The sequence below is a fragment of the Bubalus bubalis genome, chromosome X (assembly GCF_019923935.1).
Source record: "Bubalus bubalis isolate 160015118507 breed Murrah chromosome X, NDDB_SH_1, whole genome shotgun sequence".
Taxonomy (NCBI): domain Eukaryota; kingdom Metazoa; phylum Chordata; class Mammalia; order Artiodactyla; family Bovidae; genus Bubalus; species Bubalus bubalis.
The window spans coordinates 10,578,552-10,601,621 of record NC_059181.1 but is presented as its reverse complement, the minus strand read 5'-3'; the positions used below and the strand labels follow the sequence as shown (position 1 = coordinate 10,601,621).

Here is a 23,070-nt window from a genome sequence, read left to right as displayed (position 1 = left end):
AGTGAGAAATGTAGAATGAGGTGTGGCTAGAGAGGGGTCAGGCTCAGGTAAGAGGAGAGCCGGGGAAAGCACTCTCTGATATGAGAAGGTTTTAAGATTTCAGAAATAAACTTTATCATTTTGCTTGTGACTCTTAATTGAGTGTGAGAGCTGGGGACATAGTAAAGTACAAAGCAATTCAGATAGTGTTCAGAGCTCTTTCAGAGGACAGCTGACAACTTGTTGGACAGTGTCTCCAAAATATTATAGGCCCCTGGCTTAATTTTTTTGGTCAGGTCCCAGACCTGTTGCTAAGACATCCAGGAAAGGAAGCCTGTTTTGTCTATGTCAAGTGTGGTCTTTAAACCAAACTGCCACCCAGCAGAAAGAAAGAGTGGAGTCGCTCAGTCGTGTCTGACTCTTTGCGATCCCATGGACTCTAGCCTACCGGGCTTCTCTGTCCATGGGATTTTCCAGGCAATAGTACTGGAGTGGACTGCCATTTCCTTCTCCAGGGGATCTTCCCGACCCAGGGATCAAACCTGGGTCTCCCTCATTGTAGACAGACACTTAACCTTCTGAGCCACCATGGCGGAAGCCACCCAGCAGAAGGTACTCATCATTTTGACCATTCACATAGGATGTTTAAATACTGCACAATCTGGTGTGGGTGTGCAATGCTAGGGGTAAACCCAATTTAAAGCAGTCCCAAATGGTGTATGCAGTCCATGTAACTCTGCCCTCCAAGAGAGTACCCTGGCCTTTAGAATCAGGAATGCACAAGGCTGGAAGCAGGGAGGGTGCTGAGAAGGCTCTCTGGAGGCAGAGGAGGGAGAGAGCCAGCTCTTGAGCACTGTGTGTGTGGGGCTGTGGAGTTGTTAAAATCGAGTGGATGCTATTTTGCCCTCCAGAGGTGTCCAGTCCAGTGGTGGACACAGCACGACATAATGGAAGGAATTAGGAGCAGTGCAGTGCCTGCAACTGGAGACCAGATCCTGGTGGTTTCCCAGCAGAATTCTAACATGACCCTCATCCTCAGGACAGACAACACGGAGATGATGCTGGCAGACGTCAGCGGGCAGAGGAGACTGGGGAGATCCCCTCAGAGTGACCCTAGCTGCTAGCCAGTGCAGCAGAGTCTAGGCTGAGGAGGCCAGGGAAGCTGTCTGGACGCAGCAGGTGGAAACTGAATAGTTTAGGAAAAGATGTAATTCCTTCTGAGGACCTTGTCTGTATTTCCTCATAATAAGGAGGACGACTTCACTGAAAGGCTTACTTCTGCTTTACTGTAAGAGAAAGAGATTTTTGTTTTGAGAGAACATAGGCAAGAGGCCAGTTAGGAAGGTATTGAGTGAGTCCCTGTACTAAAGTGAAAGTGAAAGTGAAGTTGCTCAGTCGTGTCCGACTCTTTGTGACCCCATGGACAGTAGCTTGCACCAGGCTCCTCCGTCCATGGGATTTTCTGGGCAGGAGTACTGGAGTGGGTTGCCATTTCCTAAGGATCTGGGTAAAATTCATGGCATTGGAAATGCAGAGAGGTTCAATCTCAAATTGGAAAGAATTGAAAGAGATGGGGATAAGGGGAAGACATTTTCAGGCCAGAATAACTGCTTTAGCTTTCTTATCTCTTATCCCAGTGTTGATAGAGAAAAACAGCTTCCAGTTCATGGTGTGATTAGATTGTTAGGAAGTTTGAGAAAAAACCATGCCACACAAAAAATCTTGGCTGGGTTAATGAAGTGATTTAAAAAACAGTTTGAAAGAAGTTACCAGGGATTTAGGGACCCGGAAAGGCTGTGCCGGGGTAACATATTGTACTGAGACAGGAGTTTGAAAGGAGCATGGTGGGCTTTGGAAGAGGGGTGGGCCAGCCTCTCTGCCACCCCATGGATAGCACACACGAGGAGTCCCTTTTCTCTCTGGCTGCTTCTTGCCGATTGCTGGGGCTTTCCCAGCGAAGTGTGTTTGTGGATAGGGGGGTTCACAGGGCTGGGACATAGCTCTGTTAATGTAAGGGATGAAAGCATTTATGTCTCACTTACTGGCCCAGCTCTTTCCTGAGCACTTTACCCATGGGAACTCCGGGAGTGGTTACAGCCCAGCCCCTGGAGCACACGACTCCATCAGAGCCCCCTCCAGCCCCAGCTCTCAGTCACTGGCTGTGGCTGCTTACCCTCAGTTCTACATGTAGAAAATTGACATCAGAAGAGCTGCTGCCTCGTGGGGGGCCTTGTGAGGGCTAACTCAGTTATGTCTGTGGGTCCTTAGAAGAGCGCCTGGCACAGGAAACACTATTCAAGTGTGGTGTTAGGATCGCGAATGGGGAGAGATTATTGTATTGACCTATGATTCTCTCAGAGCTCAGGGTAAACTTCAGCGAGTGGCTTGCGTTAAGAATGGACTCCCACGGGGACGGTGGGAGGGAAGGAGAGGCCAGCCGAGGAGTTGTGGGTAGGCAGCCCCTTCATCTTGCGGGTTCTCTCCAGCCCCCCTGTTCTGGTTTCCTGGCTCCCAACCTGCTATTATGGTCTAGCAGAAGAATGCAGAAAATCTAAGAAAGAGTTTTGAAAATATTAAACTAGAAAATGTGCATTTTCATAATAGAAAACTGAGATAAAAGCAGATAATGAAAAATAAAATTAGATGTTTTCTAAAAATTAAAGGGCTGATTTGCTAAAATCCAAAAGTGAAAAATGGAGAAGGAGAAAGATAGCAGCTGGCCCAGACTGTGCACTTTCTAAGCACTAGTCACTGGGACATGATGGGCATCTTTTTCAGTTATCCCTCTCGATACCCCTGGGATCCAGCCGCATTCTGCACAAGAGAACAGCATGGCACCACGGTGAAGTCACATGTTAGAAAGTGACTGAGCTGATTTAAGAACCTGAACTCTTGACCACCTCACTTTGCCAAATGGATAGACCTTAATCAAAGAGGGGATGGGAACCCCTGAACAGCTCCCAGAGCTGAGCCTCCTCATGTCCATTGCCCTGAAATGGGCTTCCTCAGGTTTCATGGGGAGCATCTTATGGAGGAGAGCTGGAGGTTCAAGGAGTGAAGAACCCACCCCTGGCTTCTGAAAGCCGATAGAAACCAGGTGGTTGGCTTGAGAGGGACTCTGAATCAACCTTGGATTGAGCAGCTGGGCCAGTAGGTCCAGGTAGGGAATGTGAATGAGTCACACGGCCAAATGTAGGAAATGCCATGGCTTAAGCTCAACAATCATGGCAACCCACTCCAGCACTCTTGCCTGGAAAATCCCATGGATGGAGGAGCCTGGTAGGCTGCAGTCCATGGGGTCGCTAAGAGTCGGACACGACTGAGTGACTTCACTTTCACTTTTCACTTTCATGCATTGGAGGAGGAAATGGCAACCCACTCCAGTGTTCTTGCCTGGAGAATCCCAGGGATGGCGGGGCCTGGTGGGCTGCCGTCTATGGGGTCACACAGAGTCGGCCACGACTGAAGCGATTTAGCAGCAGCAGCAGCAAGCTCAACAATCAGTGGCTGTTACAGTGGGCCTCAGAGTAGGAGAGGCCATAGGGAGTGGTCAGGCCTGGGACAAGTTGACAAGCACTTGACCCATCAAAAGAGTAACTGCTACAGCTGATAGTCACATGAAGAGCTGTGGATTCACTGTTGCCAGCCTTCTAAATTTTTAAGAGAATCTGGAAATCCAGAGTTTTATGAGAAATCTTCCTGATTTTTAAATGTTGGCAACTTATTTAAAAAATAAAAACACTATGTGTTTGCCAATACTGTGCAAGCCAAATATACCAAAAATCTGCACTCTGGGCAGCCTCTTGGGGTCTCTGAATTAGACAAACAGTGGCAAATTCTTGCATAGACATAGAGAGCTCTAGCTCCTATAATGTCTAATTAGTACAGGACAAGGTTCTGGGAAGTCTTAAAAATGAGTCAAGTTAAGACACCAAACCAGTCCATTCTGAAGGAGCTCAGCCCTGGGATTTCTTTGGAAGGAATGATGCTAAAGCTGAAACTCCAGTACTTTGGCCACCTCATGCAAAGAGTTGACTCATTGGAAAAGACTCTGATGCTGGGAGGGATTGGGGGCAAGAGGAGAAGGGGACGACAGAGGATGAGATGGCTGGATGGCATCACTGACTCGATGGATGTGAGTCTGAGTGAACTCCGGGAGTTGGTGATGGACAGGGAGGCCTGGCGTGCTGCGATTCATGGGGTCGCAAAGAGTCGGACATGACTGAGGGACTGATCTGATCTGATCTGACAGCAGTTGAGAGATGTTTGTGCAAAAGCATGGCACATCTACCGAGAGAGAGGTAACGAAGCTCATCAGGTAGTGATTTTAGCTTTTGTGCACTATGGGTGCAAAGCAAGGAGATCAAACCAGTCAATCCTAAAAGAAATCAACCCTGAATATTCATTGGAAGGACTGATGCTGAAGCTGAAGCTCCAATACTTTGGCCACCTCATGGAAAGAGCTGATTCGTTGGAAAAGACCCGGATGCTGGGAAAGATTGAAGGCAGGAGGAGAAGGGGATGACAGAGAATGAGATGGTTGGGTGGCACCACCGACTCAGTGGACATGAGTTTGAGAAAACTCCGGGAGATGGTGAAGAACAGGGAAGCCTGGCGTGCTGCAGTCCATGGGGTCGCAAAGTGTCAGACATGACTGAGCAACTGAACAACAACAACACGCTAGGGGTGATTTCTTTCAGCCCTCTGAAAATAGGGAGTGTGCAGGCCAGGTGAAAGGTAAGGATCAGGAGGAATAGAAAGGGAGCATACGACTGACAGACTGACAGCTTCCTGGGGTAGTGAAGGTGGGAGAGGAAGGGAGGGTGTAAGTTCGGGCACTTGTCCCCAGTGGTGGATGCAGATCAGGTAGGCGGGGCAAGGGGAGTCCAGAGAGGAGCAGAGGTCACAGATAGGGGATGGGGGCATTCCTCGGGTCCCCGCTGAGGACAGATTTGCTCTTCAGTAAAATGACAGAAACGAAAGCTGGGTTGCAAGGGTCAGGATGAGGGGTTTGGATAAAGGATGTCTCAGAAGTGGGAATGGTGGGGGCAAGAATGAGGATGTATACCTTTTACTTTAAAATTTTTAATTGTAGTACAATACACATAACAGAAAACTTGCTGTCTTAACTGTTTCTATGTGTACAACCCAGTATAGTCACACTGGTGTGCAACCCATCTGCAGAACTTTTTCATCTTGCAAAACTAAAACTTTTTACCCATTAAATAACTCCTGATTCCTCTTACCCCCAACCCCTGCAACCACCATTCTGCTTTCTCTCTCTGACAATTTTACGACTCTGTGTGCCTCATAGACGTGGAGTCATCTAGCATTTGCTTTTTGTGGCTGACTTATTTCACTTAGCTTTAAGTCCTCAGGGTTCATCCATATGGTAGCGTGTGTCAGGATTTCCTTCCTTTTTAAGGTTGCATAATATTCCATTCTATATATACCATATTTGTTTATCCATTCGTCTGTCCATGGACATTTGGATTGTTCCCACCTTTCAGCTTGTATAGCTTTTGGGAGGAGGGAAGTTTTTGCTCTGAAAAGGAAAGAGAAAGTTCAGCTTCAGATGCTAGGATTACTAACAGAGGGTGGGGATTGGCAGGACTGTTAGTAGTTAAATATATTTTATATACGAGCCAGAATCTACCCAGTAGTGAATTAGAGAGGGAGATGCTGTCATTTGGCAGTTTTTGTTTCTGATGATGCTGTTATATGCATTGTTGGGGGTCTTTCTGCCTACATTGAGAGTATTTTGTAGGTCCTAAGACTTTATCAGGTTTCTTTCTCTAAAATTTTGCTGCTACTTGCTTCTTTTTTTTTTTATTGGAGTATAGTTGCTTTACAATGTTATATTAGTTTCTGCTGTACAGCAAAGTGAATCAGCTATATGTATACATATATCCCCTCTTATTTGGATTTCCTTCCCCTTTTAGGTCACCACAGAGCACTGAGTAGATTTCCCTGTGCTATACAGTAGGTTCTCATTAGTTATTTTATACACAGTAGTGAATATATGTTAATCCCAATCTCCCAATTCATCCCACCTTCCCTTCCCCCCTTGGTATCCATACGTTTGTTTTCTACATCTGTGTCTCTATTTCTGCTTTGCAAATAAATTAATCTATACCATTTTTCTAGATTCCTGAGAGCCACCAAATCAGAATCTAATTTTAAGGTGTTTTGACCTAGTAACATTCTAAGCTGATTCTCAACACACAGTTTCTTTTTTTATAGATATGACAATGGATTAATTTCATCAATTCATTCTTAATAGATTTGTCAGTGATTAAGATTTCGAGTGCACAAAACAACATTTCCAAAGTTCTGAAAACATTCCATCAGGTACCATATACACCCTCCCATATATATGCTTCATTCATTAAACAGTGTATCAAGTGCCTGCCTATGTGCTAGACACTAGTCTCAAGAATTGAGGGGATGGGTCCCTATATTGTCTGTTATCTTATAGAACTTACGTTCTAGCTTTTATTCTTTCTGTTTAGATTTCATAGTCTAGAGATAATGATACCAATCACATGGTTTACTTACTGCTTTAGGTGCATCACATGTTTCGATTTATTCATTCCTCACAACAACGCCATGAAGTAAAGACTATCATTACCTCTATTTTATAGATGAGGAAGCTGAGGCAGAGAGGTGAAGTAATTTGCCCAAGGCACACATCCATTACAACTATCATGGAATTTAAAGCCAGGCAGTCTGGCTCCAGAGTCACTATACCCCTCCTCTTTCTATCACCTCTGTGATTTCATAGCAGACAAAAGTTTGCCTTAAGCCAGGCAGCAGTCACAAGCCACACAGGTTCAAAAGTTTGCACCATATCCTGCTAGTTGTAGTGACTCAAGTATAAGTCCTCAGTATAATTCCTTATCTTTGGAGGGTTTTCCATTTTCTTCACCACTTGTTAGTATTGGCTAACTCTGTTACTGGATTTGCTTAGTCATCTGTTCTAATGAAGGAAGCAGAGAAGACATTTTGAACTAGAAGGAGAAAATCGAAGACAAAATCAGAGGTCAGAGGAGAGTCCGAATCCTCCCAAAGTTAGGTTCAGATCTTTCAGCTGCTTTTTCTTGTAACTTCATGATATATGTCTCCATTTTTTCCAACTGGACATTATTGTGTTACTGTCTTCCAATTTTTCTTTTCATTTGTATGAACCAATAGTTTTAGTACAAAGGCTCTGTCTCAAATGACCCCTTGGCAGAGGCATGTTGGAGTTTTCTCAGAGGAGTTCCTTGCTCCTACTATTGCCCATTTTTCTTCTAAAGCACATGCCTTCAATACTCAGTGTCATTAACATCATCACCAGGGAGCTCAGTCTATATGCACAGAATTGCAAGTGGAAGTTCAGGAACGATAATTGATCATACCAAGTCATAGAGAATACAGCCAGTTTGCGTTTTCTTTATTCAGGTCAAAAGCTCAAATGGGATGTGAGGCATTGGGTCTTTCTTGGTTGAAACATCCTGTTCCGTGGCCTGATGACATCTTGGAGAGTCTGGTAATCCCCTGCCTGTGGAGTGGAGACCTGCTCCTGATTCTGCTGGGGTTAGGCCATGCGTTCCAGCACCATCATGGGGTCTTCCTGTCCCCTGTCTGTGAGCCTGGGCTCTGCATGCTGAGGGCTAGTGCTGCTACAGCGGCTCTGGTGCTGTGGCCATCCTGCTTCTCCACGTGCCCACTGGGGCCTGTTCTTGAGAGAGAGGTGTCTGGTGACAGATCCCGCTCCTGGCTACTTTACACTGGGTCCCTGGGCATCCCGCTGACCCCTGTGTCCATCCCAGACAGGTATTCCCGAGTTGCTGCCTTGGGCTGTGGCCCCCACTACAACATAGGCCTGTCTAAGCAGCCCCGTGTGTGATTCTCCACTACACAGCCCTGGGTGAGAACTGTGTGTGGCCCTGTGCCCTCATCCGTGCCGGCAGCCTTCTGGCCCTGAGGCGGCACTGCTTCCCGATTGTCCCCTGCTAGGAACGCAGTAGGTCACATCTTCATGGTTACCTCTGTGTCCTCGTTTCTCTTTTCTGGGGTAGATTCCTAGAGGTCAAATTTTGGTCAAAGGGTAGGCATATTTTTAAAGTGGGATGTAAGCCAGTGTGGCCAGCACCATGTGAAAGCAGAGGTGGCTGGCATAGTGGAGAAAGCGCTGGGCAAGGAGTAAGGAGGTCTGGGCTCCGGACAGGACTATGCAGCCAGCAAGCCTGGGCTTTGGGCAAGTCCTTTGGTTTCTTTTCCCTTCCCTTGGTTTCATTTTCTTCTTTTGTAAAAGGAGCCCTGCTATGAATCTGCTCAGACGCTATGGTGCAGACGTCACTGGGGCTTTCGGCCCTGCAGGCAGGCGTGTGAAAGGAGAGTCTTTGCTGCAGTCCATAGTGGGCTTCCCTTTGCACACTGGTAATGGCTTCCTTGATAATTGCTTCAGAGTTTCAAAGAAGCTATCACTGTCCTATAAGAAAAGAAAATCGAGATTACTATCTAAAGTCTAGTTCATTTTTAGGCCTTTGATAGAGATCAAAGAGATTTCTCTCACACAGATGCCATGGATGTGGTTCCAAAGGTGATTACTCCAGTATTAATTTCACTTTCATATCTTTACAGGGAAACTTTATGGTGATGTACCTTTCATAGAAGAAAGACACAGACATCGGTATGAGGTACATCTTTCACACTAAATCATTGTGGAGTAAGGGGTCGTCCCTGGTTGCTCAGCGGTAAAGAATCCATCTGCAATGCAGGAGACGTGGGTTCGATCCCTGGGTCAGGAAAATCCCATGGAGAAGAGAATGACAACTCACTCCAGTATTCTTGCCTGGAGAATCCCATGACAGAGGAGTCTGGCGGGTCACAGAGAGTCAAATGTGACTGAAGTGACTAAGCTTGCACACATGTATGCCTTTGGGGTTAAGATTGAGAAGAACAGGTGGGACCCCACTTTGATTTTAGATGAGGAAACACTTTCTGTGAAGGAGAGGCTGAAAAGTTTGGGAAGGGGCCACTGATGACATGAATTAGGGAAGGGGCTGTGAACCAGGTCATCAAGTTGTCATCTATAACCAGTGTTTTGGTAGAAAACTTGTTCCAAGCTTCTCTTTAGAGTGCTTATGTAACTATATATAAAAAAAGATTTTGGTTTAGTCACATGAGAAATAAGATAGTTTAAATCCTCAAGTAGATTTGATATTTGGGGAGAGATAGTTTATTACACGTAATTCAAGGAAAGAAGCAAGTAGGCGGATGGCTATAAAAAGCTAGTCTCAAGGTTTCAAGAAAGTCTAGTGACCAACCATCATCATGCAGTTGATCCCCTTCACCCATTTTGCCTACCCTCCAACCCTCTTCCCAGCTGGTTACCACTAATCTCTTCTCTGTGAGTTGTTTTTGTTTTATTTTGTTTGTTCATTGGTTTTGTTTTCTTTTAGATCCAACATGCAAATGAAATCATATTTGCCTTTCTTTGATTTATTTCACTTAGCATAATAGCCTCAAGGTCCATCCATATTGTTTTGCAAAAAGCATGTTTTTATTCTCTTTTGTAGCTGGGTAGTATTCTATTATATATATATATAATATATATAACATATATATTATATATATATATAATAAATAAACAATATATATTAATATATATAATATATATATTATATATATTAAATAAAAATATATATGAGGATATATATAAAATAAATATATATTAAAATATATAATATATATATATTAAAATATATCCTCATATTCTAATTTAAAACTTCAGGCATGGATCAATAATCTTAGGTGTAAAGTCCACTGAAAACAAGAAGAACAATAATATATATATTTAATATATATATTAATATATATATATTAATATATATATATATATATATTCTCACACCTTCTTTATCCTTCAGTGGACACTTATGTTGTCTCCATGTCTTGGCTATTGTAAATAATACTCCAGTGAACATAGTGTGCATATATCTTTTTGAATTTGTGTTTTCATGTTCTTTGAATAAGTACCCAGAAGTGGAATAGCTAAGTCATATGGTAGTTTTAGTCTTAGTTTTTTGAGACATGTCCATCCTGTTTTCCATAGTAACTGGACCAATTTACAGTCCCACCACCATTGTGGGACTTTTCTTTACATCCTTTCTCACATTTGTTATTCCCTGTCTTTTTGATGGTAACCTTTCTAGCAGGTGTGAGATGATAACTCATTGTGGTTCTGATTTACATTTACCTGATAATTAGTGATGTTGAACATCTTTTCATGTACCTTTTGGCCACCTGTATATCTTCTTTGAAAAATGTCTATTCAGATCCTCTGCCCATTTAAAAATTTTTCTTTTTTGGTGTTGAAAGGTATGAGTTCTTTATATATTTTGGATATTAACCTTTTATCAGATGTGTAATTTGCAAATACCTTCTTCCATTCAGTAGGTTGCCTTGTTTTGTTTTGTTTGTTAGTTTGTCTTTTGGCCTTGCCATGTGCTTGAGGGATCTTAGTTCCCTAACCAGGAACTGAACCCGGGTGCCCTGTAGTAGAAGTTCGGAGTTGTAACCACTGAACTGCCAGGAAATTCCCTGCCTCTTTGTTTTGATGATGGTTTCCTTCATGTGTGGAAACTTTTTAGTTTGATGTAATCTCAGAGTCCTACTTTTTGAAACTTATCTTTGGGCAACAGAAGATGGGCCTCCCAAATTTAAGGGCTGTGATTAAACTACTTCTCAGGCTCATTATGAGTTTAAAAATAGGCTTTGAGGTTTGACTATAAATTGAAATTAACTACTAGTTAGAGCATCACCAAAATGGAAAATCATTTTCATAAGCTGATATGTCTGTATTGCTCTGCTGTCCAAAGACACTTAATTTCTTGTTTTTCCAGGTGAATCCTAGCCTGATCAGCCAACTTGAGCAGAAAGACTTAAGTTTTGTAGGTCAGGATGTTGATGGAGAAAGGATGGAAATCATTGAACTGGCAAGTAAGTGGGGTCTTCATTTTTGAAAATTTTTGTTGTGAGCTAATGTCTGTCTGTCAACTGTAAGCATACAAAGATATAACTTGAGACTCATTTTGTTTGTTCTTTTCTCCTCTGTCTTTTGAAATAAATATGCAATTAAATAGAAATAATATACACTAAATATAAAGTATATGAAAAAACAGATCGCTTATAATACTATTTTGGGCTCTGTTTATGTGAACTGCCATAAAATGATGTAGTTCAGAGCCTACCAGTATGCTTCCTTAGCATCCTTGCCCCCTTCCTGGGGTGTCTCTTGTTCCTAGCCTCTGGGTTCAACGGTCTGGGAAAGGCAGGCAGCCCACTGTTGAGGAGCACTCTGCTTTCTCCCACCTCTGAGGAAGAATGGCCTGATGTTCTCCTCACTACTGGTAACTGACTGTGCAGTACATGTGACAATAATCTGTTGGATAAACTGCCCTCATTTATCGAATGCTTAGTGTGTACAGGATGCTCTAAAAATGGTAGCATCATTTTCTAGAGCCTACCTTTCCAATCTGTATACTTGGGCTCCAGATAGCCTGGACTACTTACTCTTCTAACTTTTCTACTTCTTTTTCCATCTTAACCCATGTCACTGTTCTTCTACTTCAGATTCCTTTTCTCTGTCCCTTTCGTTTTCTGTCTCTAAACTGTTCAGGTACTTCAGAGTTCCAAGCAGGGAGGACACTTGAAGTTGGGAAAGGCTTCTTTGACCACAGTGGCATGTTACCTGGACCCAGAAAGAAGGCAAGCAGTGGACACTGAGCATGCACTCACTGGATGCTTCTCACCAGACCCCTTGCTAGGGACTCCATGTGCCTATGTAATTTACAAGGCAGGTGATGTTATTCCTACTCTAGAGAGGAGACTGGAGTGCAGAGGTTAAGAAGCCTGCCAGGGCCATCCAGCTAGTCACTGGAGGAGCTGGATCTAAACCAGGCCATAGCTGCCTTCTGCCACCACTTTTGTGGGACTTTATTGTTCTTCTTGTTTTCAGTAGACTTTACACCTAAGATTATTGATCCATGCCTGAAGTTTTAAATTAGAATATGAGGATATATTTTCTGTAGTCCTTTTGATAGAAATGTCCATCATTTACAATTTTTATAGTGTGGATCACTGTTTGGTGTTGAAGTCTCTTAAGTCTGGTATGTGAGAGGGCAAAGAAGTTTCTTAAGCAAATTATTGTTTATTTACTTTGTTCAAGTACATTATTCTCTTTAATTCTCCCGGCTCTCATTATCAGCAAACACTTAGAAGCTTCTTTCATTGTAAGGATTTCATTTCCTATTGACACTTTCAAATTTCATGTGGGTTGGAAAGGAAATGAGACCCGCTATAAAACCTTGAAATTTTAAAAAAGCTGACTGCAAAGGAGTTCATTTTATTAAGGAAAACTTCCCAGAAGACTTTGATCTTAGCTACTTTTACCATATCCATGAGTCTCTATATTCCTGAAGGAGTTCTAAAAGGAACAACAAAGCTTGTGATTAGTATAATGTCAGAATATGTTTCAAAGCAATTAAGAGTATTATTTAAAAGACAATTTGACTGGTAGAATATCATTAAAATAAAAACTTTCTGGTCTCTTTCCTCATTTTGGTATAGGGGATTTTTTGAATAAAGTGATTCAGAGCAATGGTCCATTCATTCAAATATTCTTTCCCTGGCTATGACATGATCCATTGCTCATAGATCCATACTGTCTGTAGTGGTACAAAAACACAATATTGTCAGCTTCTTTCAGAGACATCCCTAGATGCTGTGCTGCAGGATTCATCGCATCTTTAATTTAAAAGCTGCATTGGTTTCTTTTCTAAGGACAGATGGTTTCTCTTCTTTTCTTGCGGGGACACTTTCCTGAGAGGAGAGGGCATTCCTCTCACCAAGCTTTCACACTTGCTATTGCTGCTGCTGCTGCTAAGTCGCTTCAGTCGTGTGTGACCCCATAGAAGGTAGCCCAGCAGGCTCCCCCGTCCCTGGGATTCTCCAGGCAAGAACACTGGAGTGGGTTGCCATTCCTTCTCCAAGTATAAAAGTGAAAGTGAAGTCGCTCAGTCATGTCCGACCCTTAGCGCCCCATGGACTGCAGTCTACCAGGCTCCTCCATCCATAGGATTTTCCAGGCAAGAGTGTCCCTCTAATTCAAGGAGGCTTCTTCCTAGATATGCTATAGTGGATTTCTACACTGGAATTTTCTGAATTCAGAGCTGTCCAGTAGAACCTGCTGCAATGATGGAGTATTCTGCCCTGTTCAGTATGGTAGCCACTAGCTGTTTGGGGCTATTTAGCACTTAAAATGTGCTCAGTTAATTTGAATGAATTTAAATGGTCACCTGTGGCCAAGGGCTACCATTTTGTATACCAAAGCTTAATTTTGGGGGGGGGGCGGATTTCCAACTTTTGTTTAGTTAATAAGAAGTAAAAATGAAAACAGGCTTCCTGGGTATGTCTCAGTGAGTGGGGAATCTGCCTGCCAATGCAGGAGAAACAGGAGATGCAGGTTTGATTCCTGGGTCAGGAAGATCTCCTGGAGAAGGAAATGGTAACCTGCTCCAGTATTCTTGCTTGGAAAATTTCATGGACAGAGAAACCTGGCAGGCTGCAATCCATGGGGTCACAGAGTTGGACACAACTTAGCGACTGAGCAGAGCACAGCAAAAATGAAAAGAAACACAAAAACTGCTATTTGATACTGCCACTATTTTATAAAGAAGACTCAAAATAGGAGAAGGATCATCATCTGAAAACTGAAAGATCAGTCCTTGCAGAAGAGAACAGATGGTGACCTTGCATCAAGGCTTCTGAAGCGGGTAGTGAGTGCCCCAGGACACACCTGGCCCCAGAGGTGCAAAGGGAAGCATAAGCTAATAGTCAGATGATGAAAGCTGAAACCTCAGCTAGCTGACCAGGACAAAGCGTCTCCAGGCTTTTGCATCTATACCTGGACATTTACCCTACTTCTGAAGTCCTTTCCTATTCTAAAGCTTTATAACCATTAGATGAGAACAATCTGCTAGACTGTTATCTATTTCATTACAATAAGGACTAAACTTTAAATGATAACCTTAGGAGACTGGATATTGCTATTCAACCAGGATTTCCTCACTACTGAGCAGTAGTTTGGGGTCTTCAGTGGTAAGTGATGGGGATCTGTGATTTTGAATTCCACACTAGACTTTCAGATCATTTCATAGAGCATCCCATTCAAAGATTTAAAATTATATTTACTTCTTCTTATAAGAGTTATATTTTATCATCTTCATTTGATATATATATATGGCCATTAAAATGATTTTTAAAGTAAGGACTACATATCAACCATGCTTTTACTATGGGAATTATGGGAATAGAGAGTTGCCCAATCTCCAATTAGGAGTTGCTTCCTAATCTGGGAATACACATAGTTTTTGAGAGTTTTGAGTGGGGAGAGGAATTTGTAATCCTAGAAAATTTTTACCCAGATTTGAAAATGTTGCCCATTAATTTTTACCATTCACAAACAGGGGATTCCAGATACCTGAGAAAAACTATTTTTCTGTTCCTATTACATCTAGGAGAACTTAAATTGCTCATATAGGGGTTTCTTACAACTCTCAATATGTAACAGCTTTATTTGCCCTCAGAAGTGTCTGACTCTTTGCAACCCCATGAACTATTCAGCCCATGGAATTCTCCAGGCCAGAATACTGAAGTGGGTAGCTTTCCCTTCTCCAGGGGATCTTCCCAACCCAGGGACTGAACCCAGGTCTCCTGAATTGCAGGCGGATTCTTTATCAGCTGAGCCACAAGGGAAGCCCAAAAAAACTGGAGTGGGTAGCCTATCCCTTCTCCAGCCAATCTTCCCGACCCAGGAATCAAACCTGGGTCTCCTGCATTGCAGGTGATTGTTTACCAACTGAGCTATCAGGGAAGCCCAATGTAAGAGATTCACTGTAAAGGTTCACATAATACAAAGAATTATAATGAAGAAAATAAAAATATATTGAACTTTTGCCACCTTGAGCCATAACCACTATTAACATATTGAAAAGCCATCCTTTTATCACTTGGAGACTCTTCATCACAGGAGATAAGTTGTTGTTGTTCAGTCGCTAAGTCATGTCCAGCTCTTTGTGACCCCATGGACTGCAGCATGCCAGACTCCTCTGTCCTCCACTATCTCCCGGAGTTTGCTCAAATTCATGTCCATTGAGTCGGTGATGCTATCTAACCATCTCATCCTCTGCCTCTGTCTTCTACTTTTGCCTTCAGTCTTTCCCAGCATCAAGGTCTTTTCCAGTGAGTCAGCTCTTCGCATCAGGTGGCCAGAGTATTGAAGCTTCAGCTTCAGCATCATTTCTTCCAATGAATATTCAAGGTTGAGTTCCTTTAAGATTAACTGGTTTGATCTTGCAGTGCAAGAGATTCTGAAGAATCTTCTCCAGCACTAGAATTCAAAAGCATCAATTCTTCGGTGCTCAGCCTTCTTTATGGTCCATCTCTCACATCTGTACATGACCACTGGAAAAACCATAGCTTTGACTATACAGACCTTTGTCAGCAAAGTGATATCTCTGCTTTTTAATGCGCTGTTTAGGTTTGTTATAGCTTTCCTTCCAAAGATCAAGCATCTTTTAATTTCATGGCTGCAGTCACTGTCCATAGTGATTTTAGAACTCAAGAAAATACAATCTGTCACTGCTTCTACTTTTTTCCCTTCCGTTTGCCATGAAGTGATGGGATCGAATGCCATGATCCTATTTTTTTGAATGTTGAGTTTCAAGCCAGCCTTTCACTCTCTTTTTCATCAAGAGGCTCGTTAGTTCCTCTTTGCTTTCTGCCATAAGGGTGGTATCATCTGCATATTTGAGGTTATTGATATTTCTCCTGGCAATCTTGAGTCCAGCTTGTGCTTCGTCCAGCCTGGCATTTCGCATGATGTAAGTTAAATAAGCAGGGTGACAGTATAGAGCCTTGACATGCTCCTTTCCCAATTTTGAACCAGTCCATTGTTCCATTTTCAGTTCTAACTGTTGCTTCTTGACCTGCATACAAGTTTTTGAGGAGGCAGGTCAGGTGGTCTGATATTCCCATCTTTTTAAGAATTTTCCACAGTTTGTTGTGATCCACACAAAGACTTTAGTGTAGTCAATGAAGCAGAAGTAGATGTTTTTCTGGAATTCTCTTGCTTTTTCTATGATCTGATGAATGTTGACAATTTGATCTCTGATTCCTCTGCCTTTTCTAAACCCAGCTTGTACATCTGGAAGTTCTCAGTTCATGTACTGCTAAAGCCTAGCTTGAAAGATTTTGAGCATAACTTTACTAGCATGTGAAATGAGCACAATTGTACTGTAGTTTGAACATTTTTTGGCTTTGCCTTTCTTTGGAATTGGAAAGGAAACTGGCCATTTCCAGTCCGGTGGCCACTGCTGAGTTTTCCAAATTTGCTGGCATATTGAGTGCAGCACTTAAACAGCATCATCTTTTAGGATTTGAAATAGCTCAGCTGGAATTCCATCACCTCCACTAGCTTTGTTCGTAGTGATGCTTCCTAAGGCCCACTTGACTTTGGACTCTAGGATGTCTGGCTCTAGGTGAATGATCACACCATCGTGGTTATCTGAGTCATTAGCATCTTTTTTTGTACAGTTTTTCTGTGTATTCTTGCCACTTCTTTTTTATTTATTTTTTAAAAATTTATTTATTTTTTAATTGAAGGCTAAATGCTTTACAGAATTTTGTTGTTTTCTATCAAACATCAACATGAATCAGCCATAGATGTCCCTTCCCTCTTGAACCTCCCTCCCGTCTCTCTCCCCATCCCACCCCTCTAGGTTGATACAGAGCCCCTGTTTGAGTTCCCTGAGACATACAGTAAATTCCCATTGGCTATCTGTTTTACATGTGGTAATGTAAATTCCCATGTTACTCTCTCCATACATTTCACCCTCTCCTCCCCTCTCCCTGTGTCCATAAATCTGTTCTCTATGTCTGTTTCTCCATTCAGTTCAGTTCAGTTCAGTTCAGTCACTCAGTCATGTCCGACTCTTTGCGACCCCATGAGCCGCAGCACACCAGACCTCCCTGTCCATCGCCAACTCCCAGAGTCCACCCAAACCCATGTCCATTGAGTCGGTGATGCCATCCATCCATCTCATCCTCTGTCGTTCCCTTCTCCTCCTGTCCTCAATCTTTCCCAGCATCAGGGTCTTTTCAAATGAGTCAGTTCTTTGCATCAGGTGGCCAAAGTATTGGAATTGCAGCTTCAGCATCAGTCCTTCCAATGAATATTCAGGACTGATTTCCTTTAGGATGGACTGGTTGGATCTCCTTGCTGTCCAAGGGACTCTCAAGAGTCTTCTCCAACACTACAGTTCAAAAGCATCAATTCTTCGGTGCTCAGCTTTCTTTATAGTCTAACTCTCACATCCATGCATGTCATCTGAATTAAATTCGCCTATTCCCATACATTTTAGTTCATGGATTCCTAAGATGTCGATATTCATTCTTGCCATCTCCTACTTGACCATGTCCAATTTACCTTGATTCATGGACCTAACATTCCAGGTTCTTATGCAATATTGTTCCTTACAGCATCATAGTTTACTTTCACCACCAGATACATCCACAACTGAGCATTGTTTCTGCTTTGGCCCAACCACTTCATTCTTTCTGGAGCTACTAGTAATTGCCCTCCACTCTTCCCTAGTAGCATATTGGACATCTTCTGACCTGGGGTGGGTGCCATCTTGAGGTGTCATATCTTTTTACTTTTTCATACTATTCATGGGCTTATTGTGGCAAGAATACTGGAGTGGTTTGCCATTTCCTTCTCCAGTGGACCACATTTTATCAGAAGTCTGACTATGACCTGTCCGTCTTAGGTGGCCCTACAGGGCATGGCTCATAGCTTCATTGAGTTAGGCAAGCCCCTTTGCCACGACAAGGCTGTGATTCATGAAGGGGAAGATAAATTGAAATAGCTGAAATATGAGTGCCTGATCAGCTTCATGGTGCTGTCTGTGATTAATATCCAGCCCAGAGCTGTGACTAGAAAAGCAGTTATACCTGCCTCTTTCCCAGGGGACCCATCCCTTGGGAAAGGAGAACTTGTAGGAAATGGCCTGAACCATCTGAAAGTGACTTACAGTTAGCCTGACGAATGAGGATATCAGGCTGTTGAGGGAGGGGACCTTTCCCCTCTACCCTCTTGAGTTCTTGTGACTGGACTAATAATAAAATTGATGCAAGACAGATAAACAGGAGAAAAAGAAAAAATTGTACAATCGGAGGTCTTTTAGAAATGGAACCTAAAAAGTGGAGAAAGTAGGTAGGTTTTGTATGTTTTATACACAGAAACAATAAATATATGAGGAATTAACAGGACAAAGAAACTTAGGCTTTGAGTGCTTAATTAGTGAAGAATCTAAATGAAATTTGAGCTTGGCTACTAAATTAAAGAAGTCACAAAATGTGTTTATTTAGGCTTCTCTGCCCAGATTCCGTGTCTCTAGTGATAAGGATGTCCTTCCACCTCCATATGTTGAGAGTGTACCTTTCACGTGAGAGGTTTATTTCCTGCTTTTAGGGAGACTGGGTGGAGTGTGTGTCAAAGTGTCCCTCTTACATCAGCTCAATCTTAAGTAATTTTAATTCAAAATAATCAGTATGTCATTGAGACATACTTTGGGGTAGCCTGCCCTGGACCCCACCCATGGAAATAGAACCATTGCAAGTCTTGGAAGGGCCTAGATAGCAGATCATCTTCCCATTCAAAAACTTTTGCTTAACTTTGCTCGATCTAATACCTTCCACAAATAAAATGCTGAATCTCTTGTTAGCGAGATGTGTTTTACAATTTGAAATTCTACTGCCAAGTTGGATCATGAAAATATCTGGCTATGATATAGGTAACAAGTTAAATCTTACCATTTAATGAGTACTCTTATTTAAACATAAGATTTTAAGGCTGGTTGTCAGATTTATCAGCTTCAATTGCATTATAATTATTCTCATTTCAGATCACCCCTATTTTGTTGGTGTCCAGTTCCATCCCGAGTTTTCTTCTAGGCCAATGAAGCCTTCCCCTCCATACCTGGGGCTGTTACTTGCGGCAACTGGGAATCTGAATGCCTACCTCCTACAGGGATGCAAGCTGTCTTCAAGGTAACCAGCTTACTGTGTCCTTAGCAGTGACTCAAGATACAGTTATCAACATTGTAGGCTTCTCATAAAATTTAATATCATTGTAGGATTTATTTTTTAAAGTGGAGAGTCATTTTTTCCCCTCTTAATAAGCATACATTTTTCTCTGAATGAAAGTGATTTAATCACATCTATAAGAGTAATATATCAGTTTTCCAAATCATGCTGATGCTGAGTATTATTTTAAACATATTTGTCATTTTGGTAGGTGAAAAAAGGGATTTTCTTTTGTTGACTTTCTGAGTAATATATGTACATGAATGTTTTATATGTTTATTGGCTTTTTTGTTTTATTAATACCCTGTTCATATCTTTTGCCCTAATTTTCCTTTTGCTATTATCCTTTTTCTTGATCATTAGTAAGCTCTTTATATATAAAGGACATTAATCCTTTGTTTGATTACACATACTTTTTCAGAGTGGTTTTGTTTTTAAGTTGTTAATGGTTTTCATTAGTTTTTGTTAGGTTCATTTTAGTTTTTATTTTCACTAAAGAACTTTAAATAAAGACTTTATGTGGTCCTTATTTATGTTTTCTTTAAACGTGGTCAGATCTTTTACTTTGGTGGATTAAGTCTTTAGTATCATGCCTAAACTCTTTCCCTGTCAAAAGATTATTATATAATTACCCATTTGTTTTCCACTAGCACTTTTATAGTTTCAGAGGAAAAAATTTTAAAGTATAGTTGATTTACAGTGTTGTGCTGATTTCGGCTAAACACTAAGTGACTCAGTTATACATATATATATATATATATATATATATATATTCTTTTTAAAATATTCTTTTCCATTATGGTTTGTCCCAGGAAATTAGATATAGTTCCCTGTGCTATATATTAGGCCCTTGTTGGTTATCTACTCTAAATGTAATATTTTGTGTCTACTAATCCCAAACTCCCGGTCTATCCCTCTCCCTTCCCCCCTCGCCCTTGGCAACCATAAGTCCATTCTCTGTGTCTGTGAGTCTGTTTCTGTTTTGGAGATAGGTTCATTTGTGGCATATTTTAGATTCTATGTATAAGTGGTATCATATTGTATTTGTGCTTCTCTTTCTGACTTACTTCACTTATTATGATAATCTCTAGGTCTGCTGCAACCTCCATGTTGCTGCAAATGGCATTATTTCATTCTTTTTTATGACTGAGTAGTATTCCATTGTATGTATGTACCACATCTTCTTTATCCATTCATCTGTCGATGGACATTTAGGTTGTATTTATATCTTGGCTATTGGGAACAATGCTGCTATGAACACTGGTGTGCAGGTATCTTTTTGAATTATAGCTTTGCCCAGGTATATGCCCAGGAGTAGGCTTGCTGTATCATAAGGTAATTCTATTTTTTAGTTTTCTGAGGAACCTCCATACTGTTTTCCACAGAGGCTGCACCAATTTACATTTCCACCAACAGTGTAGGAGGGTTCCCTTTCCCCCACACCCTCTCTAGCATTTGTTGTTTGTAGACTTTTAAATGATGGCCATTCTGACTGGTGTGAGGCGATACCTCATTGTAGTTTTGATTTGCATTTCTCTAATAATCGGTGATGTTGAACATCATTTCATGTACCTGTTGACCATCTGTAGGTCTTGTTTGGAGAAATGTCTGTCAAGGTCTTCTGTCCATTTTTCAGTTGGTTTTTGTTGTTGTTGTTGCATGAGCTGTTTGTATATTTTGTAGATTAAGCCCTTGTCTTTCACATCATTTGCAAATATTTTCTCCCATTCTGTAGCTTGTCTTTTCTTTCTTTTTTTAAAAATAATTTCCTTTGCTGTGCAAAAGCTTGTAATTTTGATTAGGTCCCATTTATTTATTTTTGTTTTTATTTCTATTGCCTTGGGAGACTGATATAGTTTCAGTTTTATAATTTCAATATGTAATATATATGGACTTTATTTTTGGTGTGGTATATGAGGTAGGGATCTCTGTCCCCTTGACACCACTCCACCCTCACCAATTAAGTAATTTAGATTTGTTTCAGGGATTTCTGTTTTGTTCCACTGGTGATTTCATCTCTTTTTTCTGAATCCTTACCACCCTTTTCATTGTGATAGCATTATTGTAAGTTGAGCCCTTATGTACCCTACTCTTATTATTTAATATTTTTAAAAATGTGTTTACCTCTTCTTCTGGAGGACCTGTACAATGATTTTAAAAGTCTAATTTGAATTTAAAAATCCCTCAGGGATTTTTGTTAAAATTCATTAAAATTTAATTTTCATTAAATTTCATTAAAATTTCTTTACAATTTAAATACTAGTTTGGTGAGATTTTACATCTTTACTTCTTCTCATCTAAGAATATCATATGTAATAACTTTAAAAGTGAAAGGAACTGGCCAGAATCATGTGCTTAGGTAGGGGTTACTACCACAATAACCGGATATATCTTGTTTAGAAGTTACCATTGTGGACACTCATTGTAGCAAATGAGTCTTGTGATACTGCGTTTGAGGACTGCCAGGACTGTGGAAATTTCTTAAAGAGATGGGAATACCAGACCATCTTACCTGTCTCCTGAGAAATCTGTATGCAGGTCCAGAAGCAACAGTTAGAACTGGACATGGAACAACAGACTGGTTCAAAATTGGGAAAGGAGTATGTCAGGGCTCTACATTGTCAACCTGCTTATTTAACTTATATGCGGAGTACATCATGCAAAATGCTAGGCTAGATGAATCCGAAGCTGGAATCAAGATGGCCAGGAGAAGTATCAATAACCTCAATATGCAGATGACACCACCCTTATGGCAGAAAGTGAAGAGGAACTAAAGAGCCTTTTGAAGAAGGTGAAAGAGAAGAGTGGAAAAGCTGGCTTAAAACTCAGCATTCAGAAAACTAAGATCATGGCATTCGGTCCCGTCACTTCATGGCAAATAGATGGGGAAAAATGGAAACAGTAACAGACTTTATTTTCTTGGGCTCCAAAATCACCACAGATGGTGACTGAAGCCATATGAATGGCTTAAAAGATGCTTGCTCCTTGGAAGAAAAGCTATGGCAAACCTAGACAGCATATTAAAAAGCAGAGACTTCACTTTTCCAACAAGGTCCGTATAGTTAAAACTATGGTTTTTCTAGTAGTCATGTATGGATGTGAGAGTTGGATCATGAAGAAGGCTGAGTGCTGAAGAATTGATGCTTTCGAATTGTAGTGCTGGAGAAGACTCTTGAGAGTTCCTTGGACAGCAAGAAGATGTAACCAGTCAATCCTAAAGAAACTGAATCCTGAATATTCATTGGAAGGACTGATGCTGAAGCTGAAGCTGGACCTCCAATACTTTGGCCACCTGATGTGAAGAGCTGATTCATTGGAAAAGACCTGGATGCTGGGAAAGATTGAGGGCAGGAGGAGAAGGAGGTGACAAGGAATGAAATGGTTGGATGGTATCATCGACTCAATGGACATGAGTTTGAGCAAACTCCAGAAGATAGTGAAGGATAGGGACGCCTGGTGTGCTGCAGTCCATGGGATCGCAAAGAATCGGACATAACTTAGTGACTGAACAAAGGATTGTGGCATGGTGTGTCTGCGTGTACTTTGTTACATGAGCCTGCTCTTTGGAGTATTACCTGCTAGGAGAGCCTCACAGTTCGCTAGAATTTCCTTTAACTGTGTGTTCAGATGGGAACAGCTTTACATATTTTGAACGTTGGACCTGTTAATGAATTAATAATCACTCCCTGCACTCTTGAACCAGTGCAGTGGTTTTCACACCGTGCCCTGTGGAGCTGGAATCCAGGCTGCTCTGAGGAGTGGCCTGGGGTGGGTGGTTCCAGGCACTTCCCTGCTTCAGTGAAGCTTCAGCTCCACTTGTCCTGGCTCCCATGGCTTGGTTCTGCATGAGACTGTATATGAAGATGCGTTTCCTGTGCTGTGACGCTGCACAGC

The 23,070-nt window shown here is 41.6% G+C and overlaps 1 protein-coding gene across 7 annotated transcripts in view; it reads left to right on the top strand.

The window, feature by feature from the left end:
- CTPS2 (CTP synthase 2) overlaps window positions 1-23,070 on the top strand; it is a 110,603-nt gene that overhangs the window by 74,345 nt on the left and 13,188 nt on the right. For 6 of the 7 annotated variants that reach the window (XM_044937579.2, XM_044937580.2, XM_044937578.2 and 3 more), the window contains 3 exons: window positions 8,608-8,663; window positions 10,872-10,968; window positions 18,996-19,140. In XM_044937579.2, coding sequence (XP_044793514.1) covers window positions 8,608-8,663; window positions 10,872-10,968; window positions 18,996-19,140 — 298 coding nt within the window. Of the gene's footprint in view, window positions 1-8,607; window positions 8,664-10,871; window positions 10,969-18,995; window positions 19,145-23,070 lie in introns of those variants that run through there. The other variant, XM_044937584.2, reaches the window with a different exon arrangement.